Source organism: Parasteatoda tepidariorum, chromosome 4, assembly GCF_043381705.1.
Source record: "Parasteatoda tepidariorum isolate YZ-2023 chromosome 4, CAS_Ptep_4.0, whole genome shotgun sequence".
NCBI classification, from domain to species: domain Eukaryota; kingdom Metazoa; phylum Arthropoda; class Arachnida; order Araneae; family Theridiidae; genus Parasteatoda; species Parasteatoda tepidariorum.
In genome coordinates this window covers 49148733-49158765 of record NC_092207.1, presented here as the reverse complement: position 1 = coordinate 49158765, position 10033 = coordinate 49148733, and the positions used below count along the sequence as shown (strand labels likewise).

Here is a 10033-nt window from a genome sequence, read left to right as displayed (position 1 = left end):
TACAATTAGTTCTAAAGAAAGATGTGAAATCCTAGAGTCGAAAATAAAATGCTTAATAATGAACGTTAATAAACAAATTTTGCATTACTATATAAAGAGACTAAATTATTCAAAAAATATATATAGTTAATATAAATAAGTTGTTTAAAAAGCCTAGGCCTACATTAATATATGGCTATTTTAAAATGTAATAATCCAATAAATAAATAGGTGGATAAAACGGGACATGAAAAACTCTATCCCGTTTTATCCAACTCACAAGTGTCCCGTTTTGTCCGACTCCGTCACTTTTTGAAACAAACATGGTTGCTGCGTAAATGTGAAAAGAAAATTAGATAGACTGCACATAAAAATATTGGTAAATAAATGGTTTATAAAATTTAATACTCACCGGAATTTTATTCCCATATATGTAGGCAGTACAATGTAGAAAACAACGCTCGTAAATGTAGAAAATGGCAAGAAAATAGAATAAAAAAGTTCTGAGACCAACAACTTTCTATCAAATAGTGATCTCGTGACGGTACGCACCGAGAATGATATAATCACGGTCGAATAACACGTTTCTGTCGTTGTCCACTAGATAGCTGCAATAGTCTAGTCCCTAGGCGACGTATCCCGTTTTGTCCGACTATCCCGTTTTATCCAACTCTCCCCTACATATTTATTTAAAATATGACTTTTAAACGACATTTATTAATTTATTTAACAATTGTAAGTGTTTGTGCTAAATAAAACCAATAAACAAGGACCGGAGATTGGCTGAATAAGTATTCGTACAACCGATTTCAGAATCGTCAAGTTTTGTATTAACTTTTAAATATTTCCTTTTGTTAAAAATGAATATTTACCTGTTTTTTTATTGTATTTCACTAATAGATCAGATCACTAGTAGATCTGACTCATTTAAGTTTCTTTTATTTTTATTTTATTTAGTTACTTATGGTAATATATCGCTTAAAGTTCAAACTGTTTGTTTACATTTATCATAAGAAATCTATATTATATGCGATCTTTAATATATTTTTGGATATATAAAATTTTTTTTTCTTTGAAATTCTGTGTTAAATTGTTGCAATTACTTGTTTCTGTGTTGGAAATTTTTATAGGTTTTAAAATTTTAAACCCTAAATCTTTTAATGCGATTTAATTTAAGCATGACAATAAAAAAAAAGTATCCGAAATATTTTCGCAAGTTCATTTTGAAGAATCTCAACTAGAAATATATGGGAAAGATGGTAAACTTTTTTGCCAAATTTACTTTGAAATCATTTTTAAATAAGACTGATGTAATTGGCATGCAGCACATGCACAATTTTTTTATTTAAAACTTTCAACCGCTAATAAAATTTACAGCTAATTTTCAGAAGTATCTGAAAATAGTTTCCAATAAACAATGCAAACAGATGCACGCGTTTCTTTGCCGATTATCCTAGTTTATGTTAACGTCGGTTGTAGCAGTAAGTTGCCACATCTTGCAGTTCTTCATTATTAGAGGAAAAGCTTTTGCTCCGAAATGGCGGATAAGTCGGTCTCTCTAATTCAGGGGCTCTAGTTTACGTGACCAAATCGATCAAACATAAATATAACTATTAATGAGCGAGACATCAACTCGAATCGCATTTTTAATCTAATGGAGCTGCAAGCTAGTAGATATAACTGGTGTTACCTTTAAATAATTAAAACATGCCTAATTTTCTTCTAACAATGCGTAATAGTCAACATGTGATTAAAACTCGTTTTTCGCACGAAGGTATTAACAAAAATTTTTGAACGATTTTTAGGATCAGAGGCTAAATTTGCCCCTTGCACTCGCTTTCGAAATTCCAAGACACAAATTCCTTGCACAAACGGTTCTAAAATTAACAGAAGGGGATAAACTCTTCCTCTTATGATTACTCATTGTAGATGTAAATATAAAACTGATTAGATATCGTGTTTCTGGGTTATATTACAAGGCAATAAGCATTCAAAAAACTAATGCGGAAATTTTTCTTAAAATAATCTAATTCCTTCATAAGATAAATATGGGAAAACTGACATCCGCCCAACGAAAGACGGTATCATATAGAAAGTTTTAAATTGGTTTGCCTATGGATATAATTTTTGTTGCTTATTATCTTTATGCCTATTTTTAATATTTCTCATTAAATATTTCTGAGAATTGAAAATATTTTGAATCCAATATTTTCCAAAATGTAGATATTTTTACTATATTAGAACTTATGAATATATCTGTGAATTTTGAGAAAAACAAAGTTACTTGCATGTTTTTCAATTAATTCCTGACCTAATTTGGAACTCTCTTAAAAAGTAAGTTCAAGTTAACTTTTCGGTCAGTCGGACGCAAGTGAATTCAGCAATTTTTATTTCATTTTATTTATTTATCTCCTTAAGTGCCCATTTTGTGTTCAAAATTAAACCAGTAAATATATAAATACGAATCGTAGTGGCTCAGGGGATAGAACACACGTCTCCCAATGAGGTGGCCCAGTCTCGTATCTCATCAATGGTTTGCCGATACGAATTCTGCACTTGGATCGTACTGAAGAGAGTGCTAAAAAGTTTCCTCAGTGGTAGAAGGATCATGGATTAGAGTCCTCTTGTCATCAGGCTAACCATGGGAAGTTTTCGTAGTTTTTTTTCTATGTAAAGCGGATTTGGGTTAGTTCCATCAAAAAGACCTCCACGAAGGCAAATTTCTCTCAATGCTTGATCCCCTGTCTTCTGGATTAGGCTCAAAATTGCAAGGTTAGGAAGTTGTACATTAGGGGGGAGCGACATGGCTTGCAAATATCCAATATCCCAATGCAACTATTTACTCTGATTCGTTCTCCTCGTTACAAGCTTTAAAAACTCCTAATCCCGATTCTGAATTGATAGAAAACACCAAACAAATCTGGAAAAATATTCTTCTCGGATGGGTAAAAGCCCACATTGGTATTGAAGGCAACGAGGAGGCGGATCGAGTTGCTAAAAACACCATCAGTCTCGGCAATGTTGACATTGAGGTCCCGAGCTCCACCGCCATTGGTCAAAACATTGGTCAAAGGCTATAATTTCATGCGTTGGAAACAGGAGTGGCGGGATTCCGAGAAAGGCAGACAAACGAATAAGTTTATTAAGGATCCTAATATTAGTAGACTGCAGGCGAATTTTTATTTTAATCAATTTCTTACTGGCCATGACGTGTTTGGTGAGTATCAAAATAGATTTTTTAGTAGAGCCCCTGATTGCAATTATTGTGGAGAAATACAAAGCATTGATCATTTAATTTTATACTGTCCACGCTTCCGAACGCTCCGTGGAGAACATTTCAAAAATTTTAATCAAATTCAATGTCTTGTTAATTCGACCTGCAGGGGTATTATCAAATGTATCATAAAAAAGACACTTGAAGATATTTTGGGTGATGACACTTAAGGATTCAGAACCCCGCACTCCAAATTGGGTGTCTTAAGCTTTTACTGCACTTTTTATGTACTTTTATTGTTAATTTGATCAGTTTTATCCATGTTTGACTTGGTTTTGGGTCATGTTTTAACTGTAAATTTTGTTCCTTATGTAATCTTTTACTTTTATGCATTGCTTTTTTACGGGTGTTTTATTCACCTTTATGTGTATATTGTTTTTACTCTTTTAATTATGATCTTTGTGATTTTCCATGTCTTGGCTGGATTTAGAGTCATGTTTTTAACTGTTGGTCGCTTGTGTTTTATTCTTTTTATACTGCTGTTGATATAATTTCTGATGTTTTATGTATGTTTTATGTATCTACTCCCGTATGCCCTTAAATAGGACAGGAGGAGATACAAATAAACAATTAGGGTGGAGCGAAAAAAAAGTTTTCGATAATTAGAAAGCACTACCTCTCAAAAGTTGTATAGGAATTAGTATATCTCAGGCGCATTTTTTCAGCTTTAAGCGTCTTCTTCATTCTCCGCAAAAGATCCTTTGAAATTTTATCAAAAAACAGAAAATGTTTGTAAATTTTTCTAATTATAAAATATTGCCATATAAAAACAAATTAACATTTGAAAGCCGTGTATTAAATGAAATATAATTTGTTAATTTTTAAAAAAATTTTTCAGCTATATTTTCACTTCTTGTAACTGCTATAAAAGTTATAAAATTTCACAAAATGTACCAAAATTTTTTAAAAAAGCACCGAATTTTTAAAAATTTTCGGAAGAAAATGAAACATTTTGCAATTATTGTGTATTTACTAATACACTACTCATGAATTGGTTTGATATTTTTCTGGTTCATTTTTCTCATTACTCAGTAACGGACACTGGAGTTTTTTTATTGCTTTTTTCATATTAATAATAAATACTAATGTGAGGCTTATAAAATTACAACTAAAAGTAAACATGAGAGAGAAAACTAAAGAGTACACCATAGCCTCACGAAAGTAGCAAGAATGGCTGGTTTACATTTTATATAAAATCCCAGGAAAGTTCATCTTAAGAGCGAGGTTTTTTCATGACTAGCAAACTGTGATATGAAAGAGAATAGGTTCGATTAATTTGCAAGTCTGTGAACAGTTAATTAAAAAGATGGATAGATAAAAAACGAAACCAGCTTTAGGCGAAACACAAGTTACCGAATTTCAAAAAAACAAGCTAAACTAAAACATTTCAGTTACAAAAGAAAGCAAAGAAGCTCATTCTGGAAACTTCAAATTCAATGTCAAAGAAGTACCCAAAATTTCATACTCTCCACCGCCTTCAACCTCAGTCACATCCCAAACCAGAATTAAACTTGGAACACTTGCTAGAACGTGTGCTAGATATGGAATGCTGGAGAGACTTGGTGTTGTCTTCGCGGTAGCATTACACGATAGCAGCTTTTTGAAAATTTTGAAAATTTTAAGGCTTTTGCAGGGAATGAATAGGGCTCATAAAAATTAGGAAAAATTCACGAATGATATGCTAATCATATACAACTTTTGGGAGGTAGTGCCTTTCGATTGTAGAAAACTTTTTTTTTTGGTCCACCCTATTGAATATTGATGGGTGTAAACTCAAACATTAGGTCGGCTGCTCAATGACGGTTATAAAGTAAAATATATAAATAAGTAAAATGGAAAAAAAATTCAAAGAACACTTTTTGGAACAAAGGATCTAAAAAATACGTGTCTAATAATGTGTAAGAAATATGTAAATAAATAAACAAATAAATAAATAAATAAATAAGTAAATAAATAAATAAATAAATAAATAAATAAATAAATAAATAAATAAATAAATAAATAAATAAATAAATTCTTTAATGTAAAAAAAGCATATCGTTTATCTCTCTCACTTCCCCCTTGGGTGTGAAATGGTGGTTAGCTTAATAGTTTCAGTTAGGAAGTGATTTCATGTGACGCTGGAAATTTTTTATTTAAATTTTAATTTAAAAAAATGAGATGAAAATCTTTGCTCTCGGAGGTTTTTCAAGGAAGTACTGACTGATTAAAATTTTAAATTCAATGCCTTTTATATTTTATGAAAATTGAGTTCCCCTAAAGTTAACTGAAAATTTAGTATACATGATATATTGCTGTATTTCGACAAGTTACATTAACCAAGAGAGTCAGTGGACAAAATGTTAAAAATAAATTGTTATTTTTTTATTAATAAATTATTTCGTGGCAATAGTTTCCTAGCTGTGCAAAAGTTGAAAGCTAGTTTTTAAAAGGTAAAAATTTATTTAAATGCAAATTATATTAATTATTCTTGTCAAAATATTTCGAAATGAAATCCAAAATGAGTTTTATTAAATCATTCCGAGTCACTACTTCTCAAGTAGCTTAAAAAATTAAAATCTAGTTTTTTAAATGCTAAGAACTTATTATTGTAGTAACCAAAAGACTTAGGATCAAAACGAATAAAAACATGTTTTCAGGTTTTTGTTTTGTTTTCAAAACATGTTTTTCTCTTTTCGATAAATCATTTTGAGCCACTAGTTTTTGAATTGTTCAAAAATTAAAAACTAATGTTTACATGCTTCTTATGGACGCAGATAATTGAAAGTTCGGTTATTTTTTGACAAATAAAAATGAGTGCTTATTTGCATATTTTTCAAACGCATTCATCGAGACCAAATAAACAGAACATTTCTTAGCAAGACATTTATAATGTAAAAGCTGATATTGAATTTTTCAGTTTTTCGTTCTCTTCGGTCTTGACAGAATTAATGGAGGAATAGTCGTCGATGGAGAATACTCTTTCGCTGAAGATTGTTGAGAGATATTTGATTCTGAACGATTACGTTTTACTTCTGTTAGGGAAGTTTTTCCCGATGCTGGTTGAATTCTGCGTTTTGTAGATGAAAGAGAAGCGCTTCCTGTACGGGGTAAGCTTTCTGTTGCTGGCTGGGAACGGTATTCAGATACTAATCTTTGCGGACTAAGACCTGCAAATTGTTCACTCAAACCGGATGTTTGGGGCTCTTCTGTGTTTGCAGGATGGATGTGGCAGCTTCCAGGGTTCAAAGAAAATGACTGAAATGAAACAATAAGTGAAATATACTGAGTGTCTCAAAACTTTTGGTACACACGTTAGGGGGTGATAGAAAACAACTAGATAAGCACAAAACACCATGCAATTCATGGTCCGAACGCTAGGCGTAACACACTGGAGGGAATCTTCCAGCGACTGCCATAAAAAAGCTGTTTACAGCAGCTGTCTTCATTCTCTCCGTGGATCAAAAAAGAGAAGTATACGTACTCTAATCAGGAGAAAAACTGGATGCATTACATGTTCGGAGCAGCAGACGGCTATGCAAGGTATGCTCTAAGATTGTACCTAGAGTGTTTTCCAACAAGACGCGTCCCTGATGCAAGAGCATTTCAATGGCTGTACCAACAACTCTGCGAAAGGGGTCCCTTTTCAAGTTGCATTTAGGATACAGGACGTGGCAAGAGAGTAAAAACGCCATGTGTAACTGAATCTAACACACGGGCACTCTCCCAAGCCGTTCATGTTTCCCGTAATATGGCGTATCGAGTGCTGGGGGATGAAGAAATGCATACCTATCATCGTAGAAAGTTCAGGGCCTGGAACCATCGAATTACTGAGCAAGTGTCAATTTTACCGCATGGTTTCTCCAATAGACGACTGTGGACCCGGAGTTTTGTGCACATGTACTGTTAACTGACTAATGCACATTCACATGCGAGGGTATTTCGAATACACATAACTATCACGTGCGGCAACTGAAAATCCATTCGAAATACGTCCTCGTTCATTCCAGCTATCAGCACACATTACGCGACTCATGTGGTTCCAACAAGACGGGGCACCAGCTCATTAAAGTGTATAAGTGGGTAAAGCCTTATATATCGTGTATCCGGGGCGATGGTGATCCAATCAACGATCACTCACCGCATTTGTTATGTCTTGACTTTTTCTGGACGTCATACACATGATATATATCCTCAGATATTCCCATTGATATATATCATCATATATTCTGATGATGGTCTCATATATTCTAATGAGGACCTTCTTGCCCGGTTATCCGTAGCTGTTGACATCATAAGAGAGATGCCTGGTGCTTTCGTCAATGTACGGTGGTCATTCTTTTGACGGTATGAAGCCTGCGTCAATATTGACGGTCGCAATTTTGAGCTGTTCCTCTGGGACTTAGTGTTCTTTAATCTCCTTTTGTTGAATAAAATATTTTTCTTCATTTTATCGGTGTCTCCGTCTGTCTTTTTTCCCAACATATCATGACACAGCATGCTTCTTAATTTAACGCTTCACGACTTGAGTTCCGAATATGGGTTGTATGGTGATTCATACTTGTATAGCTGTATTCTATCACTTTATATCGTACGCGCCAGGAAATTTCGGACACCCTGTACATTAAATTTAAATTCTGAGCATGTTTAGTTTTACTTAGTTTAAGTTTTATTCCCAAATATTGCACATATATTTTAACGATATAGTATTCATGTTTTGGCTTATTTTTCAGACATAGAGAGGGCGGATTAGTAAGGCATGATAAGTTAAAATTTTTTTGCTCATGAATTTTCAATCATTTGGAGAAAGAAGGCAATTTCTATGAAAGACAAGTCACATCAAAATTTCCGTAATGAGTAAAAACGTCGTATTCTTTATTATTGATGTTAATGTTTCACAAATTCCCTGTTTTAATTTTTTTAATGGAAAATATTATTCACTCAAACAAATATAAAAAGTACGTATTGTAAAAATGTACTTACAAATCTATTCTGAATATTTATTATTTGCCTGAACTTTGGATTTTTCTTAAATCTTATGTATGTTTGCACGACATATTGATTTAAAAGTTTATGCTCTTTCAATGTCAAAGTAAGTTTTGCTCAATTAGAAGTATGTGCAATACTGAGCTATGTTACCTTAATACATGTTTGGATAAGAAAATAGCATTTAAAATGCCTGAATTGTTTTAAAATTTACCAACTTCAAACACCATAAAACATCAAGAAACTCTATAAGCGGTTTTATTCTGATTTTGGTGAAATTAACTACGAAATATGGTTTTGTAATGCGTGTTAAAATTTGGTAAAAAAGTAGCAAAATTTGATACCTTATCCTGATATTATTTTATCATGATACCTTAGAGCGTAACATAAAAAACCATTTATTCTGTCAAATTTAATTTTCAGTTTTGCATTTTTCACTAAATGTGTGGTAATAAGAACAATAATTTTGAAAACCTGAATTTCTGGTAAACTGTTATCATAGGTATAGGAAAATTATTAAATGAATTGACTTAAATACCATATATTTTGGTTTCTATTACCAGAATTATTTTTTTTAAACCAGAAATGTCATTTCGGTGATTTTACCAGAAATCAAGCAATTTTGGTGAATTTACCAGAAATCTAGAATTTTACCAGGAACCAGAAAAAGTTCTTACATAATGCGCCAAGTTGGTATACTTCCAGTTACGCCCTGGTCTAACATCTCCTAAATTCGGTTCGAAAATCCCAGAACCAGGAGAACTACCGTTTCTTACAGATCTTTCACGGAAGTCGGGTACTAGTAATTGATGAGCAGATTGGTGACTTTGACAGAAGTGGCTATCACCAGCAGCTCCTTCAACGTCAGTTCTGGAATATGGTGCGTCAATGAATTCATTAACTTGCTGATTCTTTTCAAAGTCCATTGAATGCAAAAATTGTCTGAAAAAATGCCCTCCATACGTGACAAGGAGATCAGAGGTTTGCTTCCCGTATCTGGCAAAACAAAGTGAAGCTCTGAACCAAAAGCGAACGTCAAAAACAGAAAACGCTTGAGTTATAATTTTTTGAAACCTACAGGAATTAGTAATCAGCATGTTGGAGAAGTTAGTTTCAGACATTATTTCAATTGAGTATTATAATGTAATTGTTATCTTATTACATGAGATTAAATGGTATTAGTGGAAAATTTTAGCAGTGTAGGAGTGAGGACAATGAAGATTTAACTCTTTTTCAGTCATTGTGAACAATATAATATTGAAACAATAAAAATTAATTATACTTTTGTTCAGCTTTGACATATACTTTAACAAAGAGTTGATAAAAATTAGAACGAATTCTTAATTGTTGCAATAATTTCTCTGCTGTTATTAAATATAGTTAAAGCATTTCTTTTAAACAATTTCCCATTAAATAATCAATAATCAACAAATTTGCATTGATATTGTTAGACAGGTGTTCCAAAATAACCACTTTTAACGCATATTTTTAGAAAGCTTGCCAGAAATGAAGTATTTTTACTGAGAGAGTGAGACTCAAGCTTCAAAACCTGTTTGATTGCTGGATTCAAATTACCTACAATTATCATTAGGAGACCAAATTTGCTTTGTCTTTCAACTCACTTTCTTCATTAGTGATTGACAGAGTTTATTGGAATAGCATTTTTGCTTAAATAATAATTCGTGACTCTTAATGAATATACTTTATTCACATGTATTTTAAAAATATGATGCCCGGTGACTGAGCGGTAGCGCTTCGGGCTGTCGTGCCACAGGCCCTGGTTCGATCCTCGGGCCGGGCAGGGTTGACTCAGCC

General features: G+C 32.8%; 1 protein-coding gene across 1 annotated transcript; it reads right to left on the bottom strand.

The window, feature by feature from the left end:
* Positions 1-6139: 6139 nt before the first annotated feature.
* Positions 6140-9432, bottom strand: LOC139425501 (uncharacterized). Its single transcript, XM_071180509.1, has 2 exons — positions 8896-9432; positions 6140-6490 (listed from the first exon to the last, which is right to left on the bottom strand). Exons 1-2 carry the CDS (start codon positions 9337-9339, stop codon positions 6149-6151), a joined length of 786 nt encoding a protein of 261 aa, XP_071036610.1. The 5' UTR covers positions 9340-9432; the 3' UTR covers positions 6140-6148.
* Between the last annotated feature and the right edge of the window lie 601 nt (positions 9433-10033).

Excerpts from the sequence above, each read along its gene's own strand:
- LOC139425501 (XM_071180509.1), bottom strand. The coding sequence starts at position 9,339 with ATGTCTGAAACTAACTTCTCCAACATGCTGATTACTAATTCCTGTAGG. Across the intron at positions 6,491-8,895 it reads ATACCAACTTGGCGCATTAT|TCATTTTCTTTGAACCCTGG; the intron begins GTAAGAACTTTT and ends GTTTCATTTCAG.